Here is a 17501-nt window from a genome sequence, read left to right as displayed (position 1 = left end):
CTGGGCTCGGGAACATGACATTCCTCTCAGACAGTTAAAGGAGCCCACGGCCTTGTTCGCCCTGGATGGTAGTCCTCTCCCCAGGATTCAGCGTGAGACGCTACCTTTAACCCTCACTGTTTCTGGTAATCATAGTGAAACCATTTCTTTTTTAATTTTTCGTTCACCTTTTACACCTGTTGTTTTGGGCCATCCCTGGCTAGTTTGTCATAATCCTTCCATTAATTGGTCTAGTAATTCTATCCTCTCCTGGAACGTCTCTTGTCATGTGAAATGTTTAATGTCTGCTATCCCTCCTGTTTCCTCTGTCTCTTCTTCACAGGAGGAGCCTGGTGATTTGACAGGGGTGCCGGAGGAATATCACGATCTGCGCACGGTGTTCAGTCGGTCCAGGGCCACCTCTCTTCCTCCACACCGGTCGTATGATTGTAGTATTGATCTCCTTCCGGGAACCACCCCCCCCCGGGGTAGACTATACTCTCTGTCGGCTCCCGAACGTAAGGCTCTCGAAGATTATTTGTCTGTAGCTCTTGACGCCGGTACCATAGTCCCCTCCTCCTCTCCCGCCGGAGCGGGGTTTTTTTTTGTCAAGAAGAAGGACGGGTCTCTGCGCCCCTGCATAGATTATCGAGGGCTGAATGACATAACAGTGAAGAATCGTTATCCGCTTCCTCTTATGTCTTCAGCCTTCGAGATCCTGCAGGGAGCCAGGTTTTTCACTAAGTTGGACCTTCGTAACGCTTACCATCTCGTGCGCATCAGGGAGGGGGACGAGTGGAAGACGGCGTTTAACACTCCGTTAGGGCACTTTGAATACCGGGTTCTTCCTTTCGGCCTCGCTAACGCTCCAGCTGTCTTTCAGGCATTAGTCAATGATGTCCTGAGAGACATGCTGAACATCTTTGTTTTCGTTTACCTTGACGATATCCTGATTTTTTCACCGTCACTCCAGATTCATGTTCAGCACGTTCGACGTGTCCTCCAGCGCCTTTTAGAGAATTGTCTTTTTGTGAAGGCTGAGAAGTGCACTTTTCATGCCTCCTCCGTCACATTTCTCGGTTCTGTTATTTCCGCTGAAGGCATTAAGATGGATCCCGCTAAGGTCCAAGCTGTCATTGATTGGCCCGTCCCTAAGTCACGCGTCGAGCTGCAGCGCTTTCTCGGCTTCGCGAACTTCTATCGTCGTTTCATCCGTAATTTCGGTCAGGTGGCAGCTCCTCTCACAGCCCTTACTTCTGTCAAGACGTGCTTTAAGTGGTCCGTTTCCGCCCAGGGAGCTTTTGATCTCCTCAAGAATCGTTTTACATCCGCTCCTATCCTTGTTACACCTGACGTCTCTAGACAGTTCGTTGTCGAGGTTGACGCGTCAGAGGTGGGCGTGGGAGCCATCCTTTCTCAGCGCTCCCTCTCTGACGACAAGGTCCACCCATGCGCGTATTTTTCTCATCGCCTGTCGCCGTCGGAACGTAACTATGATGTGGGTAACCGCGAACTGCTCGCCATCCGGTTAGCCCTAGGCGAATGGCGACAGTGGTTGGAGGGGGCGACCGTTCCTTTTGTCGTTTGGACTGACCATAGGAACCTTGAGTACATCCGTTCTGCCAAACGACTTAATGCGCGTCAGGCGCGTTGGGCGCTGTTTTTCGCTCGTTTCGAGTTCGTGATTTCTTATCGTCCGGGCTCTAAGAACACCAAGCCTGATGCTTTGTCTCGTCTCTTCAGTTCTTCAGTAGCCTCCACTGACCCCGAGGGGATTCTCCCTGAGGGGCGTGTTGTCGGGTTGACTGTCTGGGGAATTGAGAGGCAGGTAAAACAAGCGCTCACTCACACTCCGTCGCCGCGCGCTTGTCCTAGGAACCTTCTTTTCGTTCCCGTTCCTACTCGTCTGGCCGTTCTTCAGTGGGCTCACTCTGCCAAGTTAGCCGGCCACCCTGGCGTTCGGGGTACGCTTGCTTCCATTCGCCAGCGTTTTTGGTGGCCCACCCGGGAGCATGACACTCGTCGTTTCGTGGCTGCTTGTTCGGTCTGCGCGCAGACTAAGTCCGGTAACTCTCCTCCTGCCGGCCGTCTCAGGCCGCTTCCTATTCCCTCTCGACCGTGGTCTCACATCGCCTTAGATTTTGTCACCGGACTGCCTTCGTCAGCGGGGAAGACTGTTATTCTTACGGTTGTCGATAGGTTCTCTAAGGCGGCTCATTTCATTCCCCTTGCTAAGCTTCCTTCTGCTAAAGAGACGGCACAAATCATCATCGAGAATGTTTTCAGAATTCATGGCCTTCCGTCAGACGTCGTTTCGGACAGAGGTCCGCAATTCACGTCTCAATTTTGGAGGGAGTTTTGCCGTTTGATTGGGGCTTCCGTCAGTCTCTCTTCCGGCTTTCACCCCCAGTCTAACGGTCAAGCAGAACGGGCCAATCAGACTATTGGTCGCATCTTACGCAGTCTTTCTTTTCGTAACCCTGCGTCTTGGTCAGAACAGCTAACCTGGGCAGAATACGCCCACAACTCGCTTCCTTCGTCTGCGACCGGGCTATCTCCTTTTCAGAGTAGCCTCGGGTACCAGCCTCCGCTGTTCTCATCTCAGTTCGCCGAGTCCAGCGTCCCCTCCGCTCAGGCTTTTGTCCAACGTTGCGAGCGCACCTGGAAGAGGGTCAGGTCTGCACTTTGCCGTTATAGGACGCAGACTGTGAGGGCTGCTAATAAGCGTAGAACTAAGAGTCCTAGATATTGTCGCGGTCAGAGAGTTTGGCTCTCCACTCAGAACCTTCCCCTTAAGACGGCTTCTCGCAAGTTGACCCCGCGGTTCATTGGTCCGTTCCGTATTTCTCGGGTCATTAATCCTGTCGCAGTTCGACTTCTTCTTCCGCGATACCTTCGTCGCGTCCACCCGGTCTTCCATGTCTCCTTGTCTCCTGCATCAAGCCCGTCCTTCACGCCCCCGCTCGTCTTCCCCCCCCCCCCCCCATCCTTGTCGAGGGCGCACCCATCTACAGGGTCCGTAGAATTTTGGACATGCGTCCTCGGGGCCGTGGTCACCAGTACCTCGTAGATTGGGAGGGGTACGGTCCTGAGGAGAGGAGTTGGGTTCCCTCTCGGGACGTGCTGGACCGTGCGCTGATCGAGGATTTCCTCCGTTGCCGCCAGGTTTCCTCCTCGAGTGCGCCAGGAGGCGCTCGGTGAGTGGGGGGGTACTGTCATGTACTGTCATGTTGTGTCTTGTCTCTGTCCTTTCCCTTCACCCTGTCTCCCTCTCGTTATTAGGTTACCTTTTCTCCCCCGCTTTCCCCCAGCTGTTCCTTGTCTCCTCTAACTACCCATTCACCCCGTTTCCCACCTGTTCCTTTTTTCCCTCTGATTAGGTCCCTATATCTCTCTCTGTTTCTGTTCCTGTCCTTGTCGGATTCTTGTTTGTTGTGTTTCATGCCTGAGCCAGACTATCGTCATGTTTGCTGTAACCTTGTCCTGTCCTGTCGGAATCTGCCGGTCTATCTGAGCCTACCTATGTTTGGTTATTAAAGAAGCTCTGTTTAAGTTAGTTCGCTTTTGGGTCCTCATTCACTCACCATAACAGATTGAGGTTGTAGATATGGTTAAAGTGACTGTGCATATATGATGGAACAGAGAGTAGCAGTAACGTAAAAGAGGGGTAGGCGGGTGGTGGGACACAATGCAGATAGCCCGGTTAGCCAATGTGCGGGAGCACTGGTTGGTCGGCCCAATTGAGGTTGTATGTACATGAATGTCCAATCAACTGAATTTACCACAGGTGGACTCCAATCAAGTTTCAGAAACATCTCAAGGAGGATCAATGGAAACAGGATGCACCTGAGCTCAATTTAGAGTCTCATTGCAAAGGGTCTGAATATTACGTAAATAATGCATTTCTGTTTTAGTTTTGTTATACATACATTGCAAAAATGTTTTGTCATTATGGGGTATTGTGTGTAATTTGCTGATAATTGTTATATTTCATCCATTTTAGAATAAGGCCGTAACGTAACAAAATGTGGAAAAAGTCAAGGGGTCTGAATACTTTCCGAAGGCACTGTACATGGCCTTTTATGACGTCTGACTTATTGACATTCCAGATGGCACCGAACATGTTTTCTCCTCTCACAATACTTCAGAGGTCTTCTAAATCGGACAGTTGCTCACCATCAATCAACAACAGTCAAATCTGAAAACAGAAAGGGTGTTTCATCTTGCGCTGTAAATCTTTTTCCTTTTTCTTTCTTCGCTGTGACCGACACTTGGATTCAGGATTCCTATCTGAAAAGGTCTAGCTATACAGTATATCCCAAAGGTAGATTTTGACAGCTAAGTATAAGTACTGCCTTGTTTCTACCATACTGCTTATCACCATTACCAAAGGCAGGACACAATGCAATGGCTCCTTCTGAGAGAGACAAAAAACAACAGCTTTGTGTCAAACTACCAGTGCAGCTCCCAGGAAACCATTGTAACCATTATAATTAAACCACTGGCCCAACGCCTACCTCCGTTTCACCCGCACCGTCACCAGACTCTGTACGCACACCCAACTGCCGCCCACACACAACAACTCTCAAGATATCATTACAGCTTAACAACAGACTCTAACCAGCTGTAATTGTCGACCCATTATCTCCACCGTGGCGACGTGGAGGAAGACGTTCTCTTCTTGCAATTCTACCGCAATTCTCCTCCGTTTTATAATAGACGCCGCAACAAAAACACTGACATGACTACTAACTGTTCAGTTGTATTGATGGATTGTCATGGATAATATTGTAGAGTTTTTAGGCGAGTTGTTTTTTTTCCTTCAGGAGAACCAAAAGAGCCATTCCTGTAAGAGACACGATTGTCAATGATCATCCACCACAACTCGAGCACATTCTTGAAACAGTGAGGGTGCGATTGATGTTGACGAACACAATGCTCCTCAACACACATTTACATAGTGTTTTTACCTTTGACCTCACACGGAGCGTCACCAGCATTCATTTTAGACTCAACGGGAGATAGGATTCATTCAATCCCTCACACACTCCACGCGGGGTAAAAGATAGCATATCTCTCTGCAAACGTATAGAAACACAGATACACGGCATGTTTTTTGTTAAGATTTCACATTTATTTAGATCTCTGTTGCTTTTATAAACAGTCCTTGACAGTAATCAGACTGCAAGTGAAACACTTCTGTCTCATTCGGCACCATTTAGGGTGTTTAGGGATAGTTGGTGATGGAAACAGAACAAAATGTACACAAAATTACCTTGCAAAAAAAACAATATTGTTAGACAAAATATACATTTAATTTATCATACATTTGCTTGTAGGGTTGATCAGTGGCTGTGCATTTTATAGTTGATGCCCCAAATAAAGGGATACACACAGAGAGCGTACAGACAGGCTTCTGAAAAATAAGAAGCAAATACGATTGGGTTCGTTGGCGATTCGCTCCGTTTATCATGAGGTTGCTGGAGAGGAGAACGAGCGCCAGTGAACTCAATATAGTTCTGTAATTACAAAAATGTAGTGATCAACAGCGGAGTGACCTTGCGACTCTCACTGAAGGGTGAAAATCAAACGTTTCGAATGACAAAGAGAGGCACCAGACCCTGTGCAGTCCAAAGGCCATTGCATGGCATCATTGGCACGACTCCAACAAAGTATTTGGGTTAAGCGTGATAAGTGCAATTTACAGTGGCACCACTCGATGACCTTGTGTTCCTCAATCTAATCTCCTCACTCCGGCAGAGTGAGACAACGCTCTCAACGGCTTACAGACTCCCATCAGTTGAGGAGTGGCTATTGGATGGAAACCGCCGAGTTCTCCAGTTAAAGTAGGTTGAGTGGAGATCAATGGGGGGGGGGGGGGGGGTGTATTGTTGAGAGCGCTCTTTAAGGTCTGACCATTAATGTGTATTGATGAGGAGCTCTTTTCTGTCTGGGGAGCCCAGTCCCTCACTGTGTGGTCTGCTGACAGTGGCAGCAGCTGTATCAACAGACACTTACAATGTAGCGCTGCAGCAGACAGACAGACACAACCTGGGCTAAGGACCTCAGACGGTCATGTGGTTAAACACATACACACATAAATATGCACCCCCTAAACACACGCACACACACCAGGCTTAACCCTCCAACTCCTGGCTTTTTACTGGCAATGACAGAGTGACCACCACCAGAGGACCATGGGGCCAGGTCATGCTGCTGACAGTGATGACCAGGGCCAGGTGGAATCGGTGCAAAAGTCCCTTATCAATGCCCCTAAAGTCTTGTCTGTAAATTCAATTGGTACGATTGTAGATATGAATGTATTGTAGCTGTATTCATATCGTAGTGCCGTTTGGTTTGAGTTTGAGTTGAATGCCATGTTAGTCCCTCAGTTTGTTTCCGTCTAGCTCTACCAATGAGATCTATCGGCTGTTTGATTACAGAGTCATGTGGATCGCATAAAAGATGTGAACATATATCAGGTATGATGATGGGGGGATACCTACTTTATGCAGCACATCATGATATAGTATTTAAATCTTTTTTTAAAGGGTGGTGTATTAGAGTACATCCCAGTCTTTTCCCCTCCCCACCCATCAGTTCATATAAAAGTCCTTATTGCTCCGAGTTCAACTCGCTCTTTGCTCCATTGCATTGTCAATCATGTTGATGGTTTTACTCCTTGATCTTCTGTGATAGCACTCTGCTCAAAGGAGTTCAGACCAGCTCAAAAAGACAGGGAGTGGTTGGAGCACAGTCCTGTCAGTCTCTTTGCAAACAACCAATCAGTGGATCTCCTCCAACTTGAGACACTCTCACTCCCTAGTCCATCCCCTCACTCCATTCATTTTGACTAGGGTTGCAGAATTCCCTGAACTTTTAATAAATTCCCTGGTTTTCCAGAAATCCTAATTGGAAGATTCTGGATTCCCTGCTTATTCCCTTCTGATTTCGGGAATCCTCCAAATGGGATTTTGGGAAAACCAGGGGATTTATTGAAAGTTCCCGGTATTTTGCAACCCTAATTTTGAAAACGTGGGGTCATCTGAGAGGAGCAGAAGTCCTTCAATCTATATGAACAACATAGGCTCATCTGAACACGTTTCCAGTCCCAGTTTCATAGTCCTAGTCGATACCCCTCTCCTCTTTCTCTCTCTACTGGATACAGACGTACTTCTTCCACCACGACTTGGACAGTGTCTTCATCTTATCGGCCGTGCTGCGCACCTTCCTCTCCCGCCGCGCCCTCCTATCGGCGTGCTTCATCCCCACGGCGATGGCCGCGTCAAACACCTCCTTCAGGTTCTTCTGGGTTAGCGCCGAGCACTCCACGTACGCCACGGCGCCCACTTTGTCCGCCAGGGCGCGGGCGTCCACCTCGGCCACGGGCCTCTCCCTCCGCCGGGCCAGCTCGATCAGCACCTTGACGTCCTCGCGCAGGTCACACTGGGTTCCCACCAGCAGCATGGGCGTGAGAGGGCAGCGCCGGCGGATCTCTGGGACCCACTTCTCCCAGACGTTCTGGAAGGAGGCAGGGCTGACCACGCTGAAGCAGAGGAGGAGGGCGTCGGTGCGCGAGTAGCAGAAGTGACGGAGCTTATCGAATTCATCCTGAGGAGAGAGAGAGAGAAAGAGAGAGAAAGATGATGTTATATAAAATCCATCAAGGTCTAATCCCTAGGTAGCAGAGTTTTACCAACTCCACTGTCTGATGTATTTCACTTCAAGGTTCACACACAAACAAACCAGTTTCACACCAACACATTGCAGTAATCACTTTATAGGTCAATGCAAAACAAGCAGGCAGAATGTCAGTGGAAATAAAGGGTGGTGATAATCTCTCCATAACAAACCGTGTGAGAGAAGTCTGTTTATATTGAGCAGTAACCTCCTCTTTCATATCACACTGATCTCCCAAATGAACACCGTGGAGCCACAGAGCCTTGGGTAACAAGGGCCTCTCACATCCTTGATTACACAGATTAAGGCTGGCAGAAACTTGACACAAATCCCTCTCTCTTTAACCCTTTTCAGAAGCCTGACAGGGAAAGGTATTTTTTTTATTTTCAGTAGCCTCTGAGTGGAATAGTCTTTTCCCACACTTTTCTTTTCCAAATCATACTTTCAAATTTAGTGTTTGCAAACTGAGGTGACGGCGCAGAGATATTGGCTAACATACAAAATGCATCAATCTTGCTGAGCGGGGAGTGACTTTTTTTAATTAACAAGGCAATTCTCAGGAAACCAGTTATAAAATGTCTGTAGCAAATTGAGTTACATAACCATGATGCATCTGCAGAAATCAACTATCATTCTGCAAAAATCAACTATCATTCTGAGGACTAAGATGTTTCGTTTTTGGAAACATGTCTTATTATAAAATACATTTTTAATTTCTGCCGGATTTTTTTATATTTTTTAATTCACCCCAATTCCACATTACCGAAATGCATCCAGAGGAATTTTTTGGGGGTAATGTTAAATCTTAACTTATTTGAATAAAACAAAATTTGTTTGTTGTAGTTTGTCAATAAATCATAAAAATGGTTTACTAGTTGAAGTTGACATTAAAAGTATAATATTTATTACATACAAACAGTGTCTCATTACCGCACCACTTTTTCAAGTTCCTGTAAAAACTACAATCCGTTTTTAATAAATAACGTTTTATTCACCCATGGTGGATCATTTAGAGGAGTGGTCCTGAGCTGGGCACAAGTTAAGTTAATGTATTCGCTTATATGCTTTCATTAAAGGTTATTATTCTCAAACACCCCCTTTACCCCACTTGGCTTTCTCTTTATCGAAATGGTTAAAGAGCTCAAATTGTATAATTTCATTAGACATTTTTATTTTCAGTGTTATGTTTAACTAACTTTATTTTCATTAGGGGGGAGCAATGTTAAAAAAAGAATTATTCGAAATATAGATTTGTTTATTACTTTTAGGAACTTCGAAAACTGTTACGGTGAATTTTGTGAATTTGTTGGTAAAAGGCATTTCTGATCAAAAAAACATAATAATTATGCAATAGATAAGTACAGATCCTAATCTCAGTGATTCAAGAAGGCATTTTGTGAAAAATGTTTATAATTTTAAATTTTTTACAGTTTTATGAGAATGACCTAACAGCCATAGCAGCAGTTGCTATCTCAGGCATTCTCAGGGTGCGGTATTTGTTCTCCTGCTATGATAGTGCATATATGTACAGTAAGTGTTTGTTGACTTTGCATGTGTTTGCCCCAGCTTTCTGTAGCTGTGAGAGTGGAGGATTTAGAAGTTGTGTACAAAGTAAACAGATCCATTCAGCCCTAAGACGACTGTGAGGAGTTCACTACAGTGCATGTACGCTGGGAAGTGTTTGGGCCTTGTGTTCATTCCAATGGTTGTGAACTCTACACTTAACCAAACACAGTCAAGTCTTCTTAGGAAAAACAACTTGGATGTTGTGATTGTGTTTACAGTACTGGCAGTGCCCTGCGGTGCTAGTGAACTTCACTTTATACTTTATATATATATAGGGAAGGGCACTCAACTTGTACTGCACTGACTCAGATGACTGATGATTGGCTAAAATAAGCGGCTAATAAGATGATAGTTGGAGCTGTATTGTTAGATTTCAGTGCAGTCTTTGGTGTTATTGATCATAATTTGTTATTGAAAAAAACTCACTTGTTATAGCTTTACATCACCTGCTGTCACATGGTTGGAGAGTTACTTATCAAATAGAACTTAGCGAGTATTCTTCAATGGAAGATTCTCTAACATCAGATATGTACCGTGCGGTATCCCTCAGGGCAGTTGACTTGGGCCACTGCTCTTCTCTATTTCTACAAATGATTTGCCACTTGTCTTACAAGAAGTTAAAATGACTATGTCTGCTGATGATTGCACCCTCTACACATCAGCACCTACAGCCAGTGAGCTCACTGAGACTCTTAATAAGGACTTACCTTATTGTCAGAATGGGCGATTAACAATAAACTGGTCTTAAATACATCTAAAACCAAAAGTAACGCATTTGATTAAAAGCATTCTCTTAGACCTAAACCTCAACTGTGGTGGTGCATAAACCTGAACTCCTAGGAGTAACATTGGATGATCAGTTGTCATGGTCAAGTCATATTGACAAAATTGTAGTGAAGATGGGAAGAGGAATGTCTCTTATAAAAAGATGTTCTGCGTTTTTGACACATTTCAACTATACTAGTTGTTCAGGCTTTGATTCTTGTCCCATCTTGATTACTGTCCGTTAATATGGTTAGGTGATGCAAAGAAGCTGCAGCTGTCTCAAAACAAAGCAGCACGCCTTGCCCTTAACTGCACACACAGAACTAACAGTTGAAGTTGGAAGTTTACATACACTTAGGTTGGAATCATTAAAACTTGTTTTTCAACCACTCCACAAATGTCTTGTTAACAAACTATACTTTTGGCAAGTTGGTTAGGACATCTACTTTGTGCATGACACAAGTCATTTTTCCAACAATTGTTTACAGACAGATTATTTCATTTATAATTCACTGTATCACAATTCCAGTGGGTCAGAAGTTTACATACAATAAGTTGACTGTTCCTTTAAACAGCTTGGAACATTCCCGAGAATGATGTCATGGCTTTAGAAGCTTCTGATAGGCTAATCGACATAATTTGAGTCAATTGGAGGTGTACCTGTGGATGTATTTCAAGTCCTACCTTCAAACTCAGTGCCACTTTGCTTGACATCAAGGAAAAATCAAAAGAAATCAGCCAAGACCTTAGAATTTTTTTGTAGACCTCCATAAGCTTGGTTCATCCTTGAGAGCAATTTCCAAATGCCTGAAGGTACCACGTTCATCTGTACAAACAATAGTATGCAAGTATAAACACCATGGGACCACACAGCTGTCATACCGCTCAGGAAGGAGACGCGTTCCGTCTCCTAGAGATAAAAGTACATTGGTGCCGAAAAGTGCAAATCAATCACAGAACAACAGCAAAGGACCTTGTGAAGATGCTGGAGGAAACAGGTACAAAATCATCTATATCCACAGTAAAACAAGTCCTATATCGACATAACCTGAAAGGCCGCTGAGCAAGGAAGAAGCCACGCCATAAAAAAGCCAGACTACAGTTTGCAACTGCACATGGGGACAAAGATCGTACATTTTGGAGAAATGTCCTCTGGTCTGATGAAACAAAAATAGAACTGTTTGGCCATAATGACCATCGTTATGTTTGGAGGAAAAAAGGAGAGGCTTGCATGCCGAAGAACACCATCCCAACCATGAAGCATGGGGGTGGCAACATCATGTTGTGGGGGTTTGCTGCAGGAGGGGATGGTGCACTTCACAACATAGATTGCATCATGAGGGAGGAAAAGTATGTGGATATATAGAAGCAACATCTCAAGACATCAGTCAGGAAGTTAAAGCTTGGTCGCAAATGGGTCTTCCAAATGCACAATGACCCCAAGCATACTTCTAAAGTTGTGGCAAAATGGCTTAAGGACAACAAAGTCAAGGTATTGGAGTGGCCATCACAAAGCCCTGACCTCAATTCTATAGAAAATTTGTGGGCAAAACTGAAAAAGCGTGTGCGAGCGAGGAGGTCTACAAACCTGACTCAGTTACACCAGCTCTGTCAGGATGAATGGGCCAAAATTCACTCAACTTATTATAGGAAGCTTGTGGAAGGCTACCCAAAATGTTTGACCCAAGTTAAACAATTTAAAGCCAAATACTAATTGAGTGTATGTAAACTTCTGACCCACTGGGAATGTGATGAAAGAAATACAAGCTGAAAGAAATCATTCTCTCTACTATTATTTTGACATTTCACATTCTTAAAATAAAGTGGTGACCCTAACTGACCTAAGACAGGGAATTTTTACTAGGATTAAACGTCAGGAATTTTGAAAAACTGAATTGAAATGTATTTGGCTATGTATGGTATATGTAAACTTCTGACTTCAACTGTACATGAACAACATGCATGATAGTCTTTCATGGTTGAGGGTTGAGGAGAAATGTACTAATTCTCTGCTAGTCTTTTTAAGAAACATTTGTGTGTTGAAAATGCCTAACCACTTGTAAAATCTATTTGCATACACTTCAAACAGACATAGATACCCCACGAGACACGCCAATATGTGATTCTTCACGGTACCCAAACCAAAACCAGATTTAATGCGTCACTCATGTCATCGTGGAATGCTCTGCCACAAGAGGTTACTCAGGCAAAAAGCAAATTTAGCTTTAAAAAAAACAGATAAAAAACTATATATCACAGTGCCTCTCCTCTTTATAAAGATCATATTTAACTGTACTGTATGTAAGAATATGCATATATTAAGTGTGTAAATAGTATATTTGTTGTCTCTTGGTGTCTCTCCTATAAAAATGTTTTAATGTAATATGTTATGTAGTTCTTGACAAAGTACAGAACAGTAAAAGACATGTATTCATATGTTATATGTGGACCCCAGGAAGAGTAGCTGCTGCATGTGCAGTAGCTAACGGGGATCCTAATAAACTAAACTATGCTCTCTGGGCTGGGTTGTAGCTATAGAAGTGAAATTACGACACCACCCATGCCCAGAGAGAAAACACCAGGGCTTTCACAACCTGTTGTCTTTCTAGAACAATCTCACCATGTTAAAAAGGCTTAGCATGACGCTCAGAGCTCAGGCGCACAACTCTCAGTTACACCAACCGCGCCTGCCTATGCCTGCAGAACTACAGAGAAAGGGGGCGGGAGGAAAAGAGGAAGAGAGCAGAACGAGATTAAAAAAACAAACATGCATTAACAGCTACTTTCTGCGATTGCGTCGTCTCCCTCCCTCCTAGCGGTTGCCACACAATGTGGCTTCAACCCAGATCTGTTCTGTTCTAATGAGTTCCCGCCGTTCTAACGCCTCTAACCATTCCCAAATCCCCCCTCCCAACCCCCATGCCAATGGATTTGCCTGGATCTCACTTCAGATGTAGAGTGGCAGCAAAGCCCAGGAATTCATTTCTCTCTAGGGGGGGTGTTAGAGAGACATTCTCAGGAGAACCAGCGGGCCCCACAGCTGCCACAGAGTAGTGGTAGAGCCTGGGAAATAAGACGGTGCCCCAGAATGCTGCCTTGAGCAATACCCACCAGCAAAGACGACATGCAAGACAAAAGCCAACACCGTCTCTGACTCTAAAATCATGTAACATGTACCAAGCAGAGAACCAAGCAGAAGAAGGAGAATGGCCGTTGAGGAAGTTCAGTGGTGCTCAGCATAATTTTTCCTCTGGGCATACATGCCTGTGACAGAGAGGGGTGAACGCAGCACCAATAGGTCGAAGCATACTGTGTGTAGTATGTGGAGTGTTGCTAGGGTTCTCACCTGTCCAGCAGTGTCACAGAGCTGTAGCCTCACAGGGTGTCCATCCACCTGCACCACCGCTGTTGGGGGGGGGGGGGGGGGGGGGTGAGAGAGAGCGAGAGAGAGAGAGGTAGAGAGAGAGGTAGAGAGAAAAAATAATCAGCGCGGGGCTATAGTCCCATCTGCCTCCACATTACTCCACCTGACACTTTAAACAAACATACACACACACAGAAAGGAAGAGACCCCTGACAGATGAGAGGCCAGCCCACCAAAAATATCCTCTGGGAAAAACAAAGGCAAGCCGGTTTGACGTACTTCATACCCCCTGGACACAGTGAACAGCAAGCTCACCCATCCCCCTAACTCAGAGTGGCGGTCTTGTCTCGCCCACCCACTCGCCCAGTTAAAGTAAAGGCAATAACTTCTCTCTTTCATACCATATTCTGTTCTTTCAAGCTTTGAAAGCCCTGCCAAGCTGTCTACAGAGGAAACCTAAGCGGATTTGTTTGTTTAGTGACTCTCCCAATAGCTCTCTCCAGATTGGAAGAGTGCTATGAGTCATGTCACTAGCAGTTTCATTATAGGCCATGTTTCAAAAGAGCCCAATGTGGTGAAGCTTATGGAAGTGTTTACAAGGCGCCCAGGATATACGGTCACATCACCTGATCAAAGAGCTGTGGGGACTAGTCCGCAGCAGCATCGGACTACTCCTCATTAAACCCAGCGCCTATTGTGCAATCATTCCCCAATCCCTGACATATGATCTGCCTCGTATTCTACTTGGGCCCCAAACTCTCTGCCCTCCCTCTCTCTTTCTCCATCCCTTCCTCCCTCTCTTTCCTCTACCCCAAGTGTCACCTGTGGAATTGCATAACTGCCCAGAAAACAGCTTTCAAAAGAGGGCTCTGATTCCAGGGACGGATAAATGACATCATCAAATGGGGCCCCAAACTGCACAATCCCTCTCTGTCATGAGGGAGAAAGACAATCTCTGCTCAGAGCCATTGCAACAGATGTGTCCATTCCATCATAGCAGAGAGACGGCTTTCAGGTCAAGGCTGACAACAATGGCCAGAGTTGTGCAATCCAAAACCATGCTTGCCTGCTGAGAAGCATGTTCAACAAGAATGTTCTGTTCATTTTAGGCCTTATTACTTGGATTTCTGGGGGCAGTGAGAGAGGGATGAATACTAAGGGTATTCGTGTGTATACGCCTATTAAAATATGTAATAGTCTAATTCAAAACCTTCCATAGTGTTTGGCATAAGTATAATTAGGTGTTTAGAATGATGGAATGGTTATAATAGATGTATATTCCTGATGAACGGATAGGTAAGGGCAGCTGTATCTATCATTTTGAAGGGCCATAAAGACGGTGTCACATTTTCCTAATCAAGCCTTCCCTAGACTCCTAAAGTTATCATGTCATGTAAGTTTAGATTCATTCAGACATTGCGTTTTGGTGGAGGTTTCCTGAGATCAAAGTTTATAGCGACAACTTCAAAAGGAAGAATAGGCCTCTCCTGAGATAATGACGCGCTAACGTCAGTGTGTGCGGGCGGGCGTTGTCATCACTTGCCAACTGAGGTTAGTTTCAACAAGTATGCCGTTTAAGTTTTCAACCATTCGGTACGTTAGACAAACATTTGCTGGTGGCTACGTTTTGGAAAATGGAATTCTGCCAACTGGAAATTACAACAGGCCCGGGCGTATAAAATGACCAGGGCCCATAATTTGTGTGCAATAATACAAATATCTGCAGACAGACGGTCGCTGCTGTTAGCCTCGAGGGCAGCAAAATGACACAAGAAAAGTTAGGTGATTCGTTCCGCAGAATGGGTGGCTGCAAGACAGAGCCAGCACATTTCCCCGTTACAATGTAACAGATGTCCACTATGGTCAATTAAGGCTTTTTTACAATGTAGCAATGTGCAATATATGGGTGTTGGCCCATAGTCAAAATCAAAACGTAGCAATGTGCAACAGAAAACATGTTATGTTTATTTTATCTGGCTGGGAAGTTGCAGATTTGATGTCTGTAGGAGACTAATCTATCATTATTTATTTTTCCAAGAATAGTGCCACAATAAATGGTTTTAACTGGCTCACCTGAAAAGTCATCAAACGCAGTGGGGACGTACTTCGTTGGATAGCCATTCGTTGTGTAGCTGACAACTAGGCTGGTCTTCCCAACCGCTCCATCACCGAGCAGTACGCACTTCAACACCCGCTCCTGAGCCTCGAGTGGCCGGGTAGTTTTGGGTTTGTGCGGCGGCACTGGAGGAGCCATGGCCTGGTTATAATCCATTAGAACTGGAGGTGACATCCAGCACTGGTTACGAACACCTTTTCCTTACTCCAGTAGGAGCAAATAAAGAGAGCACCATGAAAATGTGTTCTGTAGCCTATAATATATTTGTCAATTAGACAGGTTGGTCTATAGTCGTTTTTTTGTTGTTGTTGTTAGAATTCAAAGCAGTAGTCTTGTGCTCTCCAAATAACTAACACTCAGTATGTGTAAAAAGTTGAAAACAGGCACTTCTCTCAGGTTTTGAATACTCCAATCTGTTACACGTTGGAGGAGGGTCTGCTTTATAAGTTCAAGCATGATTTGACTATTCCCTCCCCTCTTCCACCACTGCGCTTTGAAAGGAAGTGAGTTGATGGGCACGCCTTCTGTCAGTGGCAAAATGAACATATTCATGTTCCTGTAGGTTTATGTACTGCAGGGGTCCCCAATTACATTCAGCCCTGGGCAGATTTTTCCTTGAGCGGATGGTCGGGACCTGAACATAGTTATAAATAAATTGGGAACAGATTTCCTAAATTAAAATAACTTTGTGCTGATTTAATGAGGATTTTAGTCTTTTATGTCCAACAGCGAAAATGATCATATGTATGTATATATATGTGTGTTTTTCTGCTCAGAATTTGAGAACCCTGGTGTTCTGTCTTCAAATGTAGTATATTGAACACCTCACATAATTAATAGACATGCATTTGTGTAGCCCACCATTCCCTGTTCCTATACACGAAGAGAAAAACTTGAAAGGCAACCTTTGGAGAGCTTTGACATGCATTGCCCCTTTGGGAATTTACCTGCTAACTCTTTCAAAGGAGGGCCAGTAACTCAAAACATAATTCTACAAAAAAATGTTGGCCCTACCCATGGCTAATTGGCGTTGTCAAGCAGTTAGTTGTGAAAGGAGACATTTCTTTGACACCCTACCTACTCAACATGTTTGACAGGGAGTGTGGCACACCTTTGACAGATTTAGGCTGATACAATATTATTTAAATGGCCGACATTGAGAACAGATTCAACAGAAAGACAAACGCCTATGTGCCTACAAACTAGGCCTAATACACATTAATAACACCTCGTTTGAGGTCAGGGCATGTCGAGACTTGTCAAGGTAAGCCCAGTTTAAAAGGCCCAATATCCTTCTGTCACGTGCCGACCTTTAAATAAAGTACAAACTGAAACTCCAGTGAGGCCCATGGTCGAGTTTGGACTAGGCCCATAAATTATGTCGCCTACAACGCTATATTTGAGCCTTGAGCAGGCAGTACTGCATTTGCCGTCGATTCCGTCATTTCTGTTTAACTTTACCATTGGGGTTTCCCTTTACCAATTCTAAAGATATCTCAGCCTCGTGGATATCTGCATATTCAATTCTGCAGAGTCACTGTCAAGGCGCCAATCAAGGCGACTTCACAGTATCCCAACTGGCTGTCCATCAAGTGTAAGTGTCGTGTTCAAAACATCAATCAAAATGGAGTGACACCTTCACGATGAATCTGTGACACAGTATGACTGTTGCAGTACATGCGTTAGCTTTTGTCGCCTCCCTGTGGTAAAAAAGCCAGTCATCAAAATGCTCTACCTCTTTTTCTTTCCTTTTAGTTGAGCTTTAAAATGTTTACATTAAAAAAACTCGGTCTTCTCTCTCTCACGCACACGCACACGCACACGCACACACACACACACACACACACACGGTGGTGTGAAACGCAGAAAGGAATCAAACACTAGACTCCCGTCAAAATGTTGATTTATTTTTCAAGATTTTGCCTAATATACATATATATTATTGCAAGATTCAACGTTTGGGTACCCATTTGTTTTTTGATCATACAAAATGATTCATGTTGGTCTATGCATAATACAAGTAATGACATT

At 44.6% G+C, this 17501-nt stretch overlaps 1 protein-coding gene across 1 annotated transcript; it reads right to left on the bottom strand.

Moving 5' to 3' along the window:
* Positions 1-5091: 5091 nt before the first annotated feature.
* On the bottom strand, positions 5092-15902 carry LOC110503500 (rho-related GTP-binding protein RhoU). The gene is made up of 3 exons (XM_021581838.3): positions 15428-15902; positions 13337-13395; positions 5092-7590 (listed from the first exon to the last, which is right to left on the bottom strand). The coding sequence occupies exons 1-3, from the start codon at positions 15642-15644 to the stop codon at positions 7135-7137; spliced, it is 732 nt and encodes a 243-aa protein (XP_021437513.2). The 5' UTR covers positions 15645-15902; the 3' UTR covers positions 5092-7134.
* Positions 15903-17501: the final 1599 nt, after the last annotated feature.

The sequence above is a fragment of the Oncorhynchus mykiss genome, chromosome 24 (genome assembly GCF_057628025.1).
Source record: "Oncorhynchus mykiss isolate SJ-2025 chromosome 24, ASM5762802v1, whole genome shotgun sequence".
In the NCBI taxonomy this organism is placed as follows: domain Eukaryota; kingdom Metazoa; phylum Chordata; class Actinopteri; order Salmoniformes; family Salmonidae; genus Oncorhynchus; species Oncorhynchus mykiss.
This window is presented reverse-complemented; position numbering and strand designations above follow the sequence as displayed.

Coding starts and splice junctions, on each gene's coding strand:
- LOC110503500 (XM_021581838.3), bottom strand. CDS start 15,644: ATGTCACCTCCAGTTCTAATGGATTATAACCAGGCCATGGCTCCTCCA. Junction 13,396..15,427: donor TGCGTTTGATGACTTTTCAG/GTGAGCCAGTTA, acceptor CCCCCCCAACAG/CGGTGGTGCAGGTGGATGGA. Junction 7,591..13,336: donor TCTGTGACACTGCTGGACAG/GTGAGAACCCTA, acceptor CTCTCTCCTCAG/GATGAATTCGATAAGCTCCG.